At 42.2% G+C, this 18,868-nt stretch overlaps 1 protein-coding gene across 3 annotated transcripts; it reads left to right on the top strand.

The window, feature by feature from the left end:
• The first annotated feature begins 11 nt into the window (after positions 1–11).
• MEIG1 (meiosis/spermiogenesis associated 1) lies at positions 12–7,555 on the top strand. Of its 3 annotated transcripts, none has more exons than XM_032985854.2 (4): positions 12–109; positions 2,926–3,058; positions 4,935–5,097; positions 7,123–7,555. In XM_032985854.2, the coding sequence occupies exons 2-4, from the start codon at positions 2,955–2,957 to the stop codon at positions 7,249–7,251; spliced, it is 396 nt and encodes a 131-aa protein (XP_032841745.1). In that variant the 5' UTR covers positions 12–109; positions 2,926–2,954; the 3' UTR covers positions 7,252–7,555. The 3 variants fall into 3 exon arrangements, with proteins under 3 accessions (XP_032841745.1, XP_042649324.1, XP_042649323.1); XM_042793389.1 differs by lacking the exon at positions 12–109 and adding an exon at positions 3,795–4,131 and having other exon boundaries at positions 2,947–3,058; XM_042793390.1 differs by lacking the exon at positions 2,926–3,058.
• Positions 7,556–18,868: the final 11,313 nt, after the last annotated feature.

The following is an 18,868-nucleotide window of genomic DNA, read 5'->3' as shown; positions in this document are numbered from 1 at the left end:
TTTGGCGGCGGCCGTTGGCTCCCCGCGCCCCGCCGCCATCGAGCTCCCGCGGCCGCTCCGCGCTCCCCTGGCCTGGGAGGAGGCCCCGCTTTGAGGCCCTCGCACCGAGGTGGGTCTTAAGGGCCGGGTTGTGGGGGTGGGAGCAGGGTGGGGTTATGGTCACAGCGGTGACTCAGGCCCGGGCCTAGACATCAGCCTGAGCACCTTGGCAAATACAAAAAGCGCTCGGGTAGTGTGTGGAAGTCACTGGAACTGTCTTACTGACTCTTCCAGGACCACAAATAGGTCCTGTGTGTGCTGGCTTCTGTTAAGTGACCTAGGAGGCGTGGCTGTCTCCTCCAGCCCAGGACCAATCCTGCCTGGGGACCTGGGGCCTCTGCCCGGGCTGAGGGGATGCAGCTCCTGCTTTCCCGTTTGCAGCCTCAGCTGGTACAAACCTGAGCACGTGTAACAACATGGCTGGTCACGCAGGCGCTGCAGGTGACGCATTGCCTTCAACAGCACCTACGTGCAGGACTCGCATAAACCTAGCACAGACAAGTGACTCTCCTCAGCTTTGGCTGATAGCAATAAAAGTTCACCAGTGCGGGCATGCACACACCACTCTCTAGGTTCCCAAGCACACGCACATCTGTGGATCCCTAGAGCACCAGTACAGCCCCTCTGTCTGCCCAGCACCCCTGCACTGATCACAGGCTCCCTTATCAGGTTCATGGATCCCCTACTTGCCCACTTGTCCAAATTGATGCTCATTAGCAAACGTACTCACACGCTCATCCCTCATGCACTCCACTTTCACAAGTCCTACCATGCTGTACCAGCGTGGCCTCTCTGGCTGCTTGATATCCTGGCCTGGACTTGAGATTCCCCATACTCACCAGCTAGTCCAGCTTCAAGTTTGCTGGTGTGATAAATGATTCAGACCCAAACAGGACTCCAATTAAGTTTTACACTTTATTAAACGAATAGAGGCAAGCAAACATTGCTGGGTGCACCGGGAGTCTCTGCTCGACCAAGACGTACACTGTACAATCCCTGTTTTCGGTTTATATCCCTTCTGCTAATACATATTCATAACTATTGCCGAGAAAAGGTGGGCCTGTGCAAATGATTACCATGAATAGGCGTATCTTCTTTAGCACATGCTCTTTACAAACTTCTCTTGCTTAACGCTATGAGGTTAGCAACAAAACCGGTTTAGACTGGTTAGGTGGCTTTTGCAAGAAGCAAGAACTATATACATACCATCCTGCTTCCTCTAAGCCTGCAGCTATATAAGAACAAACAGGATGGTTAAAGATTCCATGTACAAAGGGTCACATTTCACTATACAACCCTAGCATGGCTCCACATTGACACGAATCAGGTGAACACATACCACACTGCTGAGTTTGAATACGTATCCCACGTATACCCAGACTGGGCCGATGCAGGCACCCGTCCTCCCTAGCAGCCAGCACCAGGCACACAGGCTGTGACCCACAGTCCTGCTCCAACTGCTGGCGTAGAGCCCCTCACCCATCCCAGCCCTCCTGCAGTAGCTGATTTTTTAGGACACATACTGTTCCTGCTCCAGTGACTGGAAGATAAAGATCCCCACTCGGTCCAGCAGCTGACATCACAGACCAGGGGCACCCCTACCCCCCGAGTTGAGTCCAGGAGCTGGCGCCAGTTTTCACTCACACACAGAGGTCTCACCAGCGGCTGACATTTAGTCCTTGCAGCACACACACACATGGGATAGAGAGCAAGATTACACAGAGAGATAGTTAAGATTTAATGAAACAATATAAGAAGATAGGACGGACTGTGATGATCAGGCACAGGGCTCAGCCAGACAAGTGTACTGCACACAACTAGTCTCTTTTATACTCCTATATATTCCCAACTTTGCCCCTCTCTGCTCTGCTTCTCCTGCACATCCCTCATGGGTTTGTACTGCTCTGTTGATTCCTGCACCCCTCTGAGTCTGGGGTCCCCTTGCTTTACAGTCTTATCAGTGGCAAAGTCCACATTGATCTTCCTGGAAGTGGAGCCTGTAGTTTATTGACTACAGGCCATCAATTACTGTGAGTGGTGAGGTTTCTTTCTTGTCATGGTCTCTACGTTTGTTTTGTCAGGTCTGTGTCTGTATATTTGGTTTGTGGTTTCCTCTTCCCCTTAGTTTCCCAGTTGACAAGGTGCCTGATCTGATAACCTTGCTGGAATAAACATTCTCACACTCCCACATGCTCCCATTAATTAGTGTGACTGACCAGGTTTGGATCTTATCACCTCATAATTTACTGGTCAGATTTCTGTCCCCATATGTTCTTGTTTTATGGCTTCCTCCCTTTCTTATTATCCCTTGCTGCATTGAAAAAGGTCCTTGACCTGATGCCCTTAAAGGAATAGACACTCTCCTTCCACATACCCTTACAACTTGTATAAGCATATAACTACCATATGCAAGCCCAGGCCAGTTAGGGTTCCATTGAAATTGTGCTATGATTGACATTAAAAAAATGTATTCCTAAGGCCATAATAGAGGTATATGGAATCTCACTATTTCCCCTAAATTAAGAGTAGGCAAACGTTGTCTTAGAGAATTCCACTTCACTGTTCAACAGTTCACTTTAAATGAAAACTGTTAGTATTAAGCTGAATCTTTTCTTGCCGTTCTCTTGCATTCTTTCATTTGCCCATATCTTTCTGCTGTCTTTTGTCTCTTCCCTGAATTGCAGGCTGTCTGGAGTACAGCTCATCTCATGCTCTTGTATAATGAAACCAGCTCTATTCCTGGAACTCAGGGGCACTACAATAGACAGAGTACAATTTTTAAAGGGCTTAAATAGCAGCCTAAAAATATGAGGTTGGTGCTTCTATTACTTGAAGTTGCCAACTGGCACTTTAAATATATGACCTTTATGTATATTTTTTGAGCAGAAACGCCTGTGGACAGGCCATCTGAATTAATGGTGACTCAGGAAGTGCCATGCATATCTAGATGTCTTGAAGAAGCACATTCATTAGATGAATTCAGTACATCCTATAAAGAAGTACTTAACACTAGTAACATGTAAGTTATTATAAGGCACTTAAATTCATTATAGTTTAGCATTTATTAAGATCTAATGTTATTGTTGATGATATTGACTGTCTAAGGTCCCAGATTGACAACAGTTCTCATCAAATGTCAACGAGCATATACAGGGCGTGAAAAATTCTGTAATAGCTGCAGAAGAGCCCTTTGCAGCAGGGGAGGAAAAAAATTATGTTGAGATAGATAATCTCAAAGGCTACACTAAAGATTTAGAATAAGGATGTATGTTTATCATGTTAATTTGTATGTGACACCTCATAACTGGGTGGGAAAATTACTTTTTTTTTTTTTTTGTTAATAAATAGTCAAATTACAAAATGCTGCAGAGCCTGGTAAAAGAGTGTTTGGAGTGCTGAACTGCAAGAAATAGTTTAGTGTTGCCAGAAAAGAGCCCTTGTGCATATTTTTATTGATCTTACAGCCTATGCAGTAAGACATGAAAGGCCCTTTCTTTGTATGCTAGTGGTTCTCATACAATTAGATGACAGAGATGCAGACTTCTGCTATTTACAAATTATGAAAACATTAATTCTTGATATAATTTTCCCAAAGATTTGTATGCAATGGTGTGATTTTTTTTTTTTTTTAATCTCCTTTTCTGCCTTTCTAACTAAGGACATTTGTGCATTTGATAAGACATCAGCATTCAACTTTTCAAGCTCTTGGCTGATACAGGAACTTGCTAAGTAACGAAATTTTTCTCTGTGCACAGGATTTGGAGGCAGCATACTACCCACAGGGAGTGAGACTGTGTTTTTCCTCTCACTATAAAATCCAGAAGCTTCTTCTTCTTTGAAGATACCTTCCTAATTATGAAGCTGAAGCTTGGTGACATTACAAAACTATGAAAGGACACATTTCTGATCATATCTGCTAGACATGATAGTGTTCTGTGTGTCTTGCTTGCAGAAGCAATATAAATTTCTGGTTTAGTAGCAGAATAAGATATACTCAAGAAAGAAAACGCAGTGAAACTCAGATGTAAGGTAGAAGAGAAATGCTTTTTTTTTTTTTTTTTTTTTTTTTAATATGGTTCAAATCCATCCCTGGTGAGTTTCCACTGATTTCACAATATTTTTTTTTATTCCTTGTTTTTTTGTTCTGTTGTTTTTTTTTTTTTTACAGTTTGAGTTTCATCTTGTCCCAGTTCTGCTCTGTTCAAGTTTAGCAGTTGATTAACTTATTTACTATTTCTCAGCAGATTGAACAAATGGGGTTTGTGTGAGGAGGAAGTCAGTGGCAGTCAATGCAGATTTTGATTGGGCAAGAGTAGAATAGGATGGATTTTGGTGGGTTGTACCTTGCCTCCTTATCCAACTTATTTCCTAAGACTTCTTTGCCATCTCCACTGTGGCCATGTGACTGGCAGTATATTTCTCCCTTCCCCTCCTCTCCACCCTGAGCATATGCTGTTTTTAAGTAACAGCCCAGCTCTTCCTTTTGCGGTTCCCAATTTGGTGTCCTTTCAGCAGGAAGAAAGAAAAACCTGAAAAACTGCCTGACCCAAAGGGATAGCCACTGTGAAGATGTGAAATTAAAATAAAATTACCGATTTTTTTTTTTTAATACATCAATATACACAAATAAATTTTAGGTAGTTTAGGTCGAGGTGTAGAGGTGTATTTAGAAGTATAGACGAGTTGGGTTTGTTTGAGATCAAATAGCACATTTAATTTTATTCCAACTGCTTACAACATTTTTCTTTTTCAACCTCAGACTGTGAGGGGATGATAATACTGTACTGTCTATAATTCCTTTATTATTAAATTTTGTTCTACCCATTTCTATATGTCCCTAACAAAATCGCTTGCTTCCATCTTCTCTGTTTAATTTTAAAAAAATCTAATTTCAGGAAAAAGTGTGAAGTTTCTGGAGTCATGGCTAAAGCTGACATCAAACCAAAATCTATATATCATGCCAAAAAGTGGTCAGATGATGTAGAGAACTTATACAGATTCCAGCAAGCTGGATACAGAGATGAGGTTGAATATAAACAAGTAAAACAAGTTGATATGGTAAGATTTAGAACTCTGCGAGGGTTATTACTTTAAACTTCTATCTCATGTTAAACAATTAAATAAAAATTTAAGCACTGTCTATTTCCTTTCATTTAGTCTAGTTTCCAATACAGTTGTTTTCTTCCAGGTATGACTTGAATTCTTGAGCTATTACTAACTGTGCAGAATAACTTGTTTCACAGAAGTGAAACAGAAACACTACCCAGCCCTGTTTCTGTTCCCCCTCTCTTATGCCTTTAGAAACATTATAGATTTATTTGAATAGATGTAGCTGCTCTCTAAAAGAATAACTGAGTTTTGAAGAAAGGAATATATCAAAGTGAGTTCTCTGTGGAGTCTCCCATTCTGCCAATAGACCTGATGGGAAACTTGTTCATTGTCCAGGGAGTCACTTCTGTGTCATTGCTACCAACTTCAGTTTTACAGTCGAATTGCATCGTAGCATAATCAGACTTCATTCACACTCAGAACTTGGCTTCTATTGAAACTGTCCACAATAGAAATGTTTGATGCCAACTGTGGTAAAGGGAGTTGTGACACAGGCTTTTATTGACTGAGAACATCACGGACTTGGTCCTCTGCTCACTACAGTTGGTGGCACATCAAATGAGCTAGTGAATAATGGCCAGATACTCAGTGGCTACTTGAGATTCAAAATAGCAACCAAGACATTAATACAGCAAATGACATCTTTATCAGAGCAGTGATATATAGTATCAGATATATATAGCAGCATATATAGTATTAAAAAATCCACTTTTAAAAGGTCTTAGCCTCCTGTGCACATAAGAAAGAGCAGAACGTTCCTAAGAAAGTCACTCCTCATCCAGTTAACTCAAACCGTAGCAAAAAGTTGATGTGCATAATAAGATGTAGTTTATTATTTTGTCGTGTGCTCTGGTACCACTGTAAAGACTGTGGTGTAAATTCCTTTAACTGTGTGAAAGCAAATCCTGTAATTAGTGTGGTAGGATCAGTCTGTTTAAGATTTATGGCAGGGCATAATCATAGACAATTAAACCCCGATAAAAGTCAAAGAACACAACTTACTTGATGTAAACAGAGGCTAGGATCTAGCAGTGATTCTCTTTCAACTTAGCACATTTTGAAAATGTCTTGTTTACTCCATATGATGCTCCCATATGGGAAGCTGTTATTAATGATGCAATGATAACATAGGTGGAATGAATATTAAGGCTGTTAAGTTTAGACAGAGAATACAAATAACTCAGCTATATGCCTAAAGGATTAAGATAAGTGATGAAACTACCACTTCTGGGACTGTCCAATTAGAGAATGCTCTAGTTTGACATCCTATTGTCAACCCTGCCTGGAAGAGAAATAAGATCCTTATTACCTGATTTTTAAGGTTCAGTTTGATCAGAAGTAGTCATACGTGTTCAAGCTGCACATAGCTACTAAAGCCATAAAGCTGTTGAATGTACAAGTGCTTGAGCCTTTAGTTTACAGCTTCACACTGTGGAACACTGAAGAGCACCAGGATGGTGCTGGTTTCCTGGAGGACCGATCCTGCTGTCTTTGAGACTATGATACATGTAGCTTACTTTATTTTTATGAAATTGCTAGTGAAAAGCACATTTTTCATGGTCAGAAGGATCCTGAAGAAACCTTTAAGTGTGTGTCAGTCCTACAGAAGTGGAATCTTTCAGCCTCTGAGGCTACTGAATAACTGAATAGCATCAATATTTTATTCCTAAATGAGGTATTTTAAAGGCTTTGACTAGTCCACTTTTTAAATTATTCTATCAGATATTCTTAGATCTTTATTTCTAGAATTTTCTGATCACATAATTCTTTATACTAGATCAGAAAACTGGTTTCTGACATACTGTTCTTCAACTTTTTCTAAAAGTTAAGCAAATTAATAGCAAAGTAGTATTTATATGCAAATGAAGTTTTCTCATGGAAGTATGCCGTATATTCTTTGCAGTACAATGCACAATACATCATATAATGTGAGCATGTTCAGGTGAATGTATATCCTTTTTATTCTATTAATAGGTAGAGTGTTGGCCAGAAACTGGATTTGTTAAGAAACTTCAGAGAAGGGACAATACGTTCTATTATTATGATAAACAAAGAGAATGCGAAGACAAAGAAGTCCATAATGTGAAAGTTTATGTGTATTAATTTTGTTATTGTTCTGATTTGTTTGCACTTTTTTATAAATCTGTTTGCTAGAATCTGTAAGTAAATGAAGTTGTGTAATCTGACTTACCTTAAGTATCAATGTCATTCTTGGATAGAAGGGGGAACACAGAAAATTAAGAGAAGCCTGGAACTATAGACATAGAAATTTCATTTTTTTCCTGCTATAACCAAAAGTCTTATTATCCCTCATTTTCCTAGTTACAAATGTTTCGACATAAAGATAAAAAGCTGGTAAATGGGCATCATGTATTTGGTTTAACTGTTTGTAAAGTCCATTATAAGTACATGCATCAATCTTTATTCAAAACAATATAATCTTGTTGACACTGGGTAATGTCAGCCACAGTCTCCTGGTGTAGCTAAGGGTTATGAGACCAGAAAGGGCCAAAGGAAGGCCAAAATGCAAACTAAAGTTCCCTTGGAGAATAGCAAGAATAACAAGCAAAGAATTTAGTGAAGGAAGACTGAACAAGGAGCAAGGACCAGTGCTGAGCTGCAGATTTAAAACCTGGTTATTGAGATAGAAACAATCACAACAAAAACGTGGTTCTGAGCAATAGGTAAGGTATCACCCAAGTATTTTTTTTAGGTGCAAATATTAATTACTTGAGGAGGAAGTATTAATTGACTTGGTAGCATATGCCTTTTTATACAGGGGAAAAAAAAAAAAAAAGATAGTGGATTTATATATATGGTGGGATCAGAGACTATAAAACTGGAGGGAGAACATGAAATCCACACTGTGTAATACTTAAGGTTAGGTAACTTACGCAGATGATGTGTGGGATTTCTGGACAGAATCCACCTCGTCTAACTTCAAATGTCACATTGTCAACATCTGCACCTGATTTTGTCATTTGGACACCCATTGTTCTGAATGGAGAGAAGTTGGCTCTTCTGGGCACAATTCATTTTTTCTAGATGTAACACTTGCTTTGAACATGTTGCTGTGACATCAGCTCTGCAGAAGCTGTCCATATGTGTGCTATTCTGAGACACCCGGTAAATGTGAGGTACCACACCCACCTTCATTCATTCGGGTATTTAGGTAAAATACTTTAAGATGCCAAAACTCTACATACTTGACCAGTAGAACAGATTATTGTTATGTAAGCCAGTAGGTGTGCTCATGGTAGTTACAGAAAAAATGTTATTAATATCTCCTTTCTCTGGACTGTAAACCAAGGGGTATCTAAACTAAGTTTTAGGCACAGATCACCAGTGTACGTTTGACCATCTGGTTTATGGATATTCTTCCTTCATTTGAACCTAAGATGGTGGTCAACTCAAGATGTGGAACAGAGGACTTACAGCTCCAAGTCAAAAGAAGTAGTATGGGTGCAATATTCAGAAGATCTCATTGACATTAGGTGAAGATGATCTAGTCACCTTATTTAGAACGCTTGGAAATTTTTAGCTTAAATTTGTATGAACTCTGTTAGGGAAATGACTGAAAGGTAGTCAGAAGCAGCTGTGGAGCTTTTTTATTCCAGGAAGGTTTTAATGGCATATAGATAGAGAGTTACTGCAATGAAAGAAATAAAGCATCACCACAGTAAATTTCACTTCAGATTTTCATTATGATTTTTTTTTATTATTATTTGGGTTGCTGTGGATGTACTTTTTAAGAAACCTTTTTAAAGAATCTTCCAGTGGACGTGAAAAAAGCCATAAAAAAATTCACAAAAATAGATGTCTTGCATGGCCAACTCAAATTTATTGACAGAAATTATTGCTATCAGCACACACAGAATAAGTAAGAATGTTTGGTACAGCCATTTTCTCAGTCTATAGAAAAGACATAGCTGAGCATTCGAGAACAGGAATTAAAACTGCAGGTAACTTTTTAGAGCTTAACTTCTTTTAAAGAAATACTTTTAAAAATTGAAACAAATGTAGAAGAATATTCTGGGCTTCCCTCATTTTATCTGACTACACCTCAATGTTTTTGCGATACTGCTGGATGTTTTCTCTCTTGTATTATGTTTTAAAACAGAGAGCTTGCATTTCATACAGCCCATAGAGATTTCTTCTGGTTTCAGACAAGTGGCATGGGAATTCATGTTCCACTTCTGAAATGCTGACTTTGTATGAGTTGGAAGGTTCTTCTCACATTGAGAGTGAATTACCTAGATTTTATTATCCACATTTTTCAGTATTGTCAGTGTGCGAAAAGGTTGAATCTCACTGTAAAATTTAAAAGATTAATGGGATGAAAAGGAAAGATAAGCCTTGTAATTAGTGCTAAGGACCAGTTTACAGACATAGCCTTTGTCAGTCCAGTGCTGTATTTGGGATTTTGCTCACTTCATTAGCAAAACAGCAGGTTTTATATTGGTATTGACAGTCTCAGTTATAATTGTACTTTGACATCCAGTTAGTACCCATATTCCACTCCAACTCATGCTAGCCTTATGGTTACTTAAAACCACTCTCTTTTTTTAAAGACTGTAGCAGTGTAGTGGCCTTAGCCAAAGGGGTTTCTCTCTTTAAAAAGAAAGCGCTACAGGGGTTCTTGCCTGAGTTCAAGTTTGTCTGTGATCACAAGGTAACAATCTAGTATAAGGATGTTTACCTGAGTTAATTCTTGGAACCACAGAATGGTTTGAGTCAGAAGGGACCTTTGAAGATCACCTAGTTCCAACCCCCCTGCCCCGGGCAGGGCCCCCTTCCCCCAGCCCAGGGGGCTCCCAGCCCCGTCCAACCTGGCCTTGAACCCTTCCAGGGAGGGGGCAGCCACAGCTGCTCTGGGCACCCTGGGCCGGGGTCTCACCACCCTTACGAGGAAGAATTTCTTCCCTATATCCTACCTACCTATCTCAACCTACCTTCTTTCAGTCTAAAGTGGATGCCTGTTGTCCTGTCCCTACAGACCCCGATAAAAAGTCTCTCTCCATCATTCTTACAAGCCCTGGGAGGCCGCTCGAAGGTCTCCCCGGAGCCTTCTCTTCTCCAGGCTGAACCCCCCCAACTCTCTCAGCCCGGCCCCCCAGGGGAGCTGCTCCAGCCCCCCCAGCATCTCCGTGGCCTCCTCTGGCCCCGCTCGAGCAGCTCCGGGTCCTTCTGCTGTTGGGGGCCCCCGAGCTGGCCCCAGCACTGCAGGGGGGTCTCCCCAGAGCGGAGCAGAGGGGGGGAATCCCCTCCCTGGCCCTGCTGCCCCCCCTGCTCTGGCTGCAGCCCAGGATAACGGTTGGCTTTCTGGGCTGTGAGTGCACATTGCTGGGTCGTGTCCAGCTTTTCACCTGCCAGAACCCCCAAGTCCTTCTCCACAGGGCCGCTTTCAATCCCTTCATCTCCCAGCCTCTATCGATACCGGGGTTGCCCCCACCCATGTGCAGGATCTTGCACTTGGCCTTGTTGAACTTCAAGAGACCTACATGGTCCCACTCCTCCAGCCTGCCAAAGTTCTTCCTGAAGTGGCTTTGGTATTCAGCTGCGTTTGTTGAGCATGAAGCTGCTGCTTAAGTACTAACAAGTCTTGCTCTGCTACTGTTATGCTGAATGTATCTTTTTCAGTCAAAAAAGCTGTCAAAATAGTTTAATGAGTCAGTATTTTATTTGAGAAATCTGTAACTGCAGTGTCTGTCACCTCATTTTTAAGCATGTTGAGAACTGTTAGCTTACTCGCGTCTTAAGATCACTAAGTTATGAAAAAGTACTGAAAGTAATCAGCCTGGGGAAGCTGTGCTTCATTTTAACAGTGACACAACAGTTCATATCAAGCTAAATAACTTATTTCTGAACACCACTACAAAAGCTTCTTCTACTGAACTTTAGTAACTTTAAAGAGATAGAGATAAAATCACATCATTTTATTGCCTAGAAGTGAAAATATGGGCTATTTTGCTGATTTGAGTCTTAATAAAAAATAATTCTGTGACAATACTTACCAGGCTACTTCTCTTATCTGTTGGTATTCCTCTTATCAGGGAATACTGTAATGCTTTCAGTGACCATTTGCAGCAGTTCAACAAGTGGATGATGCCAGGAGTCCCTGTTAGCAAGTTCTTACCAGCTGCCCAAGTTTGATGTACTTAGACTAATTCTAATTCACTTCATGGCTTTATACAAGACAAGAATAAATGCCTTTTATGCCTGTTGAAGCTCATAAAAGGAGGTAAAACAAACTTTTCCAAGACCTACTTTTCAGGCTTTACGTTTGACTGCTATGTGTGAAATGATAAGGGTGCAACCTCTCTGAATTCATCCAGTTACACTGGGAAAATAAAGGCTGAATTTGTGTGTTCTAGGCTGGCTTTATGTGTTTTCAGCCTTTACTTGAATTCATTGTGGAACAGTATTGTCTGAAAGTGATACTATGGTTATTTGATTACTTTGCAGTCACAGCAGCTCAAAGTGCCACAAAGACAGTATAAGTGTTTTAGTTTTCATTTTGGTACCCGAGTGGACAGTTAGTTGTTTTTCCAGCTCTGAAGACAGATGAACCTCAGCATTTTGGTTTTCAAACATGGTTCCCTTGTTTCAAGGTATTGAAAATGATTGACTGGCTTCAAACTCTAATAAAGACAATTTTCTAACTCAACAGCTGTTGATGCTGCTGTTCCTCACATTGACTGATACAAGTGAAGTCTGTCTGAAACCAGCTTGATTGGAGTTGCTTTATGGTCTTTGCAGGCTTGCTTCTGTTGCCCCAGTTCCACTGACTTTATATTTACTTGTGGGAGCTGCTTTCTTAGTAGCCTGCCTGTCCTGAGCACCTCTTGGCAAGTTGTAGTTACTTATTAAAACACATTTTCTTTCTTGTTGCAGTTGAGACTTTGCATTTACTTGAAGTGTGAAGCACAGCACACTCTCAAACAGCATTTGAGAGGGTGGCTGTTGAATGTCTACTGTCAGGAAAGTTCCACGTTGGCACCAAAAAACCTCTCAATGTAACTTTGCACAAACATCACCATTTCTATGGATACTCTGTTCAGCCAGTGTATTTATATGTCTCAATGCTGGGATAGAGTATCTTGCTGGTTGGTGCTTTTATGGCTCTTTTTTTCCTCAGTACTCTACCATATTCTTTGCTTTCACAGGCACCCCATGCTCATGATTCCCTTGGAAATCCCGTCCGATGTCCACGCCTGTACCCCACCTCCCTTACCCAGCCCTGGCTCAGACCTTGTGTCTATTCTTCTACTCACCAGCTAATGCAGCTTGCCATTTGCTAGCAAGTTACATGCACGTGGGACTTAATTTGCTAAGGAAATATAAACATAGCCAGGTTGCTGTGGGTACTGGCACTGACACCCCTCAGATAAGCGTGCACATCCTCATCGCTCTGGTGCTGACACCCAGACCTGTGGTCCCTGTCACCCATGGCCCCTTCTCCAGGGGCTGGCACACAGGATAGACTGAGATGACACAGAAAAGGTAATTAAGAATGGGATTTAATAAGAAAACAGGCCAGACTGCAGATATCAGGGCCAAGGCCCAGTCAGGTGAATGTCCTACCCAACAGCCTATACCTGACCCCTCCAACCTCCCTCCTTGCCATCTTCCCATACTTGTCCCACCCTGATCCTTCCTTTCCTATGTCTTCAGTCCTTCCCCTAAACATCCCATAGTAAGTTTTGTGCAGTCCCCCAAGCTCCCTCAAATACCCTTTAATATCCACACTATGGTTTCTCCTTATCAGTTACAAACTCAAGGCTGACCCTCTCCAAGGCTGGTGTAGTTCTTTTAATGGCCCATCAGTCAGTGCCTGCCAAGCTTTGGCCTCCGTTATTATCTCTCATCACCTGCTCATTAACGTTTGTATGTTTCCTCATTATTTGTTATTTCTGTGAGATGGCATAGTCCTTAAGCAAATAAGTTACTGAACCAGATGCTTTCATACACATGCCTTCATGCCAGCCTCCCCGAGGCAGGCGGCTTTGGCTGCGGTGTGGAGGATGATGCTGTGCAGAGGCACCTACGCAGCAGGAGCTCTGTGGTGCTGCCCCTGCAGATGCCCGGGCAGGTGACAGCTCTAAGGACGTGGAGACAAAGGGAAAATAATGCCTGAAAACAGGAGGAGGAGGAGTATGGGGGAGGGAGGGAAAAAGGGCACAAGTTCAGGGGAAGATGAGTGTGTGTAAGGATGCATCAGCATTTTGCCAGCAATCTTGTACCCACAGAAGCATCCTCCCTTGCTGGCAGTAGCTCAGCTCTTGCTGGCTGGGGAAGTGGGACGCAGTCCCAGCTCCTCGCCGCAGATGTTTGTCCTGCCCTGGCAAGAGCACCCACACGCCTCAGCCAAGGGGAAGGTGTCCTGCTTGGGTGGATAAGCTGCCAGCAGCTGCTTGGTTCTGCAAGGGGGACGGAGCAAAAAAAAACAGGTGGACTGGATGCGTGGCAGGTTCTTCAGTTTTGCCCAGGGTGTCTAGGGGATGTCAGCTGCGCTGCGCTGCCCTGGGGGACATGCTTGTGCCAAATACATGATGTTTTTGAGGAATAGCCAACGCTGGGATGTGAGCGGGGAAGAGCCAGCGGGTGGGCTGTGGGTGCTAGGAGATAGGTGTGAGGATGCTGTGCATGGAGAGATGGGCTGGAGCCAGGCACGCTCAATACGGGGACATGTTGGGTAGTGTTTCTCCCAGAGGAAAAAGTACGGTGGCCCTGCAGATCTGCCTCTTTCCTATCCTCTTTTCTTTTCTAACCCTGATGGATACATCTTCATCTTGTTCAGAAGGAACCTGAGTCACAGCCCAGCGGGACCCTGCTTCACTCCATCAACTCTTCTAAAAGGAGGACTATGTACCAAGGGATCACTGTTTTGAGGAGACACTAATTAAAAACATGAAATATCTCTTTGGTAGCCTAGCACTTACAACTTTGGTCTCAACAAGTGAGAAAGATCACTACACTTGCAACTCCAAAGACAGAGATTTATTTAAAAAGTCATTGGATTAATATTTTGTCAGACCAGAGCAATGTTTCAATAGAGAAGAAAGATTTATGTATCTGAAGGATGAGTTCATAAGTGGTGTTTAGAAGAGATGTTCACTGGTAGTTTGTATATTGCGAGCAGATTATTGAGAATGCAAGGCAAAGAAACAGAAGAAATACAAAAGCTACACACAGCAAGAAGACATTAAAATGTCATTGGGGATCTTAGTTTATGAATAGCTTATCTGTTATTCACAGTGTTACTGTTTGTATCCATCAGATGGGACAAAATTCACAACAAATGTTCATCATTCCTACTTTACTATATCAGGGCAAAGTAGTAAGATCCATCTACACCAGATGAAATAATTTACCATCTGTAACTGAGGAGGATGTGAAGCATCACCTGCTAAATATAAACACTATTAGTTCAGAAGTCTAGGGCCATGTACACTTAAGACTAGGAGTCTTAAGACCAGTAGCTCAGGACTCTCTAATTCACTAATTTTGGATCTTAACAAACTTTGGAAAACTGAAGAGGTGCCAGAGGACTGATGGAGGGTCAACATGATCCAGTACTTAAAAGGGAATAATACTAGACTGGATAATAAATAGACTAATTAGGGATAAGTTAACAAAGTGGCTATGTTGAAACTCTGTCAATAAATAAAAAGGAGTTGGAAAGTATTTTCCTCTGTGCTCAGCTGATCAGACGTACCTTGGCTGATCTGAAGTATCAGGGGCGAGCCATAGGAAAGACGCAGAAATAGGCTCTTTGGAGGTTTTGTTTCTGGAACATTTTATTTTACTGCCTGAGGACTAACACGGTTTCTAACTGTTATCATCGATCTCAGCCCAGGGTTACCCAAATAAAAGCAGTGACTGGTGCTGTGCGAAATCGAGACCCCAGGATGAGACATTCACACCTCTCACGTGGGATGGAGCCCTCTGCCCTCAGACTCCTGAAGTCCATAAATTTTTAGTAAGATAACAGCTCCCCTGTGCAAACAAGGATTTAAATTACTTGCTTTTCAATTCAGAGGCTGTAGCTGCTGCAGGTTTGGAATTGCACAGACCGTGGCGAGGAAGAAGCCCATGGTGGCTGGCGGTGCCAGCAGGAAACATTTCAGCACAGGAGGCAGCAGTCTGGATTTGGGGCAGGTGTTTTAGTCATCTGATGGCTAACCACTGTTTAATGGAGCGTGTGCATCAGGGACACCGAGTTTTGGGAAGGAAACCTCCTTTTCCTGGCCGCGCTTGGCTGCCAGGTAGCCGTGAGGTGAGTTGGGAAGATGCAGGAGTCGCGCAGCCCCTCGCTGCTGGTGGGGTGACCTCTCCTGGCACAGTGTACGTGCTTGCTGCGGGCGAGGAAGGGATTTCATCTCACTTCTTCTCAAAGAGCATCACAAAACCTCATTTTTCAAGGGCGTGGCGGTGCCAAGGGGACCATGTGCACAAGGAGGGGGAGATTTTTCTTTTCTGTTCATCCCGTTTTGGAAAGCTTAAATGACAAGATAGAAAACCTGCAAAATTGGGAGATGGTACAGTTGCTCTGTGTCCTTTTGTGATTAAAAGTAGATTTTTTTTTCCTCTTGAAAATACAGCAACAATCCAGATTTCCCTGTGATGTTACTGCCACCCTCCCTGGGCTGACAAGTGATGTTGTCTGATTTGCAAATGCAGCAGATGAGAGGGCTGGCTTTGCCATTCAGCCGGTGCACAGGCTCCAAACAGGGAAACGACCGGTGTCAGTTCGAGCATCTTTCCTCTGCTCTTCAAAGGGATGTTTTGAAGCAGGCCCAAAGGTGCTGCCGCACTTAAAGTCTGCCACCAACCCAAAAGAAGAGCTGGATGTTGGTAAGTTGCTTATACATGTATCAGAGGCTCAGAAGGGAATTTTTCATGATATATGCATACATACATTTATTTTAATGAAACACTTCTATTTTTGAAGATAGTTTTTCTCAAAAATAAAATATCCCAAAGATATTTTTTCTCTAAATCTTCTGTCAAATGGTGTGACTCCTTCAGTGGAGATTTTGGAGCAACAAAGGAGAAGACGGAAAAGCTTCTGTGGTATATTAAATAAGATAATGTAAAAGAGGAAGAATCCACAATCCTCATGAAACTCAAACTGCTGGAAAACCCAGAGGAGAGTAAAGGTTATAATGGATGATTTGGACAACACATCGCTGATTCTGAATGGTTTAGCTTCTTCATTGGTTCAACCTCCCATCCGATCTCCAAGAGCTAAACATAAATGTGGAAAAAATAAAATTAAATAGTTTTGCAGTACCATTTAAAGCCTGCTGCGTGTATTTCCCAGCTTGGAAGGATGCCATGGGCTGAGAATCACGCTGAATCTGTGAGCTCATGCCTCCCTCTGCTGACTGCCTCCCCCAAACCTCTCCTTGATTGCAAACGCCAAAAGGCCATGATTTCACCCCCGCCTCGTTGGGCTCGTGTTCCTCCCCGTGTCCCAAGCAATGACCGTAACGTCCCGGCAGCTGGTGGATGTGGGCTGCTCACTCCAGCCCCAGCCCCGCAGTGCTGGTGCTGCTCACTCCAGCAGGGCCTTGTTCCCCCGTGTGGCATCTTCTCCTTGGGTCCCACTGCCACTGGAGTTCTCCATTAATGCTAAAATAATTTGTGAATCCTTGATTAAGGGAATTCTTCAAAATCTGCAAGGCAGAGGCTCAAAGAAAGCTGCTATATGCTAAGAGAATCAAGCAAGGACCTTTGGTTAGGTCACTAGATTACAGCTGGAGTATGCTAGAAATATTTTTGCTGGGTTTTTTTATCCTTTTTTTTTTTTTTTTTTTTCCAGTTTGAATACAGCTGTAACACCACTTGGTATCAGTTTAAAAATCTCTTGGTCCTTACCGGCAGCTACTAATTAAACCTACCGTGGGAAATGCAAAACATAGAGGTTTTGGTTTCTCTTCTCTTTTCACATGCAGTCTTCAGAAACCCCGTGTCCTCGCAGCAGAGCATGTCCCCCTGGCACATGGAAAGGCAAGAAATGGAAAAAGTCATGCCCTTTGTTCTGTGGTGGAGGAACAACACTGGAAGTCCTTGAGCTGGTTTTCCCCTCAGTGATCTGGGTGACCCTTTGCACAGAGGGAGACAAACACAGTTCTTCTGGGACAACAGAGAGGGATCTCAGTGTTGTAAATATTTTGTCCATTTTTTCCTCTTCCAGAGCTTTTTCTTGACAGAGATGTGTCTGAAGTTCATTGCAATGAAGGAAGTTTGTTAATCAGGTTCCCTTTGGACTTAAAAACACAGGTGAAAACAGCTCCTGGGTCTTCCAGGAATTTTGGGTTGTGAAAGCTTTGTTAGAAAGCTCCAAATAAAATCACATCCTTTCAAAATAAAACATGCCAAATAGAATAGCCAAGGGGACATTGCACTGGGAGCTGGAGACTGACTTAATGGTGCAAAAACCAATTACCAGGCTGTAATCACTAATGGCTGGGTCAGGAAGCTCAAATCACTGCAGGGAAGCAGACAGGAGAGCGGTGGCTGCCGTTGCTGGAGCGGTGACTAAGATAAATTGCAGCAGAAAGCCAGTGCTAACAAAGAGTTATAGAATAAATTGATGCATTAGAAAACCCAGCACATTCGATCAATTGAAAGGACACGCAGAGCATCAGAGAGCTGGGTCGGTGAAGAGCCAAAGACAGCATTGCCGGCACAGAGGAGTTACTGACCTCCTCCCTGGGACTTGAACAGCCAGCTGATGAGTTACGGAGGCAGCAGCATCAATGACAGTGATATATAATTAGCTTTAGGATATATTAAAATTTTCATATATGTGCTGAATTAAATCTTCACCCAGAGTACAGGAAAAACCACAATAGCCTTTAGAATAAATAAAATATTAGACAGGAGAGAGCATATATTTTTTTACGAGTCTACGGTGCTGATGTTCTAAAGAGACTCCAAATCTCTCTGCAATTTATGGACCAAATCTATTTCTTGGAAGCAATGCCAGGACTATTTTTGAGAAAGAAGAGCTAAAGCTCAGCATGTAAACCTTGGAACTGCACTAACACTTAGGTGCAGCCAGCTGTGATAAATGTAAAGCACACTAAACAAGAACAAGGGAGGGAAAATAGTGTCCAATCTAAGCAGAACAGACTTTTCCAATGTTAAACCGTCTAACATTTCCTTTTATATTATTTTCTCTATTAAAAAACAGGTTATTTTTTATTTCAGACCTGAAAAGCGTCCATACTTTTCACTGAAGATTGGTATAGTTACTTTAAATTGTAGAAAGAAGTGAGTCAGTGTTGTGAGGTATCAAAATTGTGGCAGTCATGGATGCACTTGTTTTGAACTTTATATTAGCAGCTTGTCTTTATTCTCAGACAATACAGCTTGATTCAGTTTTTGAAAAAAAAACAAAAACAAAAACAAAAACAAACCAGTCTGTATGAGAAAGAGAACAAATCGCCAAGCAAATGGGGCAAATCATTTTATCATTTGTTCAATTCCATTGGGTAGTAAAGAGGGAACAGAGGATCCCCTAAGCTTTGAAACGTGGCAGAAAACCAACAGCTTTGTCGCGCGATCTGTCCCGTGAGTGAGCATCAGCAGACACAGAGTGTGGACACCCTGCACACTCACCTTGCATCACTGCCCAACCAAGTAAGATACAGAATATCCATGAAAAAGATTGATAGCCTTTTCTCTGAGGATAAGACATGTATTTTGA

This window comes from Tyto alba, unplaced genomic scaffold (assembly GCF_018691265.1).
Source record: "Tyto alba isolate M040663 unplaced genomic scaffold, T.alba_DEE_v4.0 Super-Scaffold_2, whole genome shotgun sequence".
Lineage (NCBI taxonomy): Eukaryota > Metazoa > Chordata > Aves > Strigiformes > Tytonidae > Tyto > Tyto alba.
The sequence above is the reverse complement of the archived record's forward strand: the minus strand, read 5'-3'. Positions and strand labels throughout refer to the sequence as shown.

Coding starts and splice junctions, on each gene's coding strand:
- MEIG1 (XM_032985854.2), top strand. CDS start 2,955: ATGGTGACTCAGGAAGTGCCATGCATATCTAGATGTCTTGAAGAAGCA. Junction 3,059..4,934: donor GTACTTAACACTAGTAACAT/GTAAGTTATTAT, acceptor ATCTAATTTCAG/GAAAAAGTGTGAAGTTTCTG. Junction 5,098..7,122: donor AAGTAAAACAAGTTGATATG/GTAAGATTTAGA, acceptor TTCTATTAATAG/GTAGAGTGTTGGCCAGAAAC.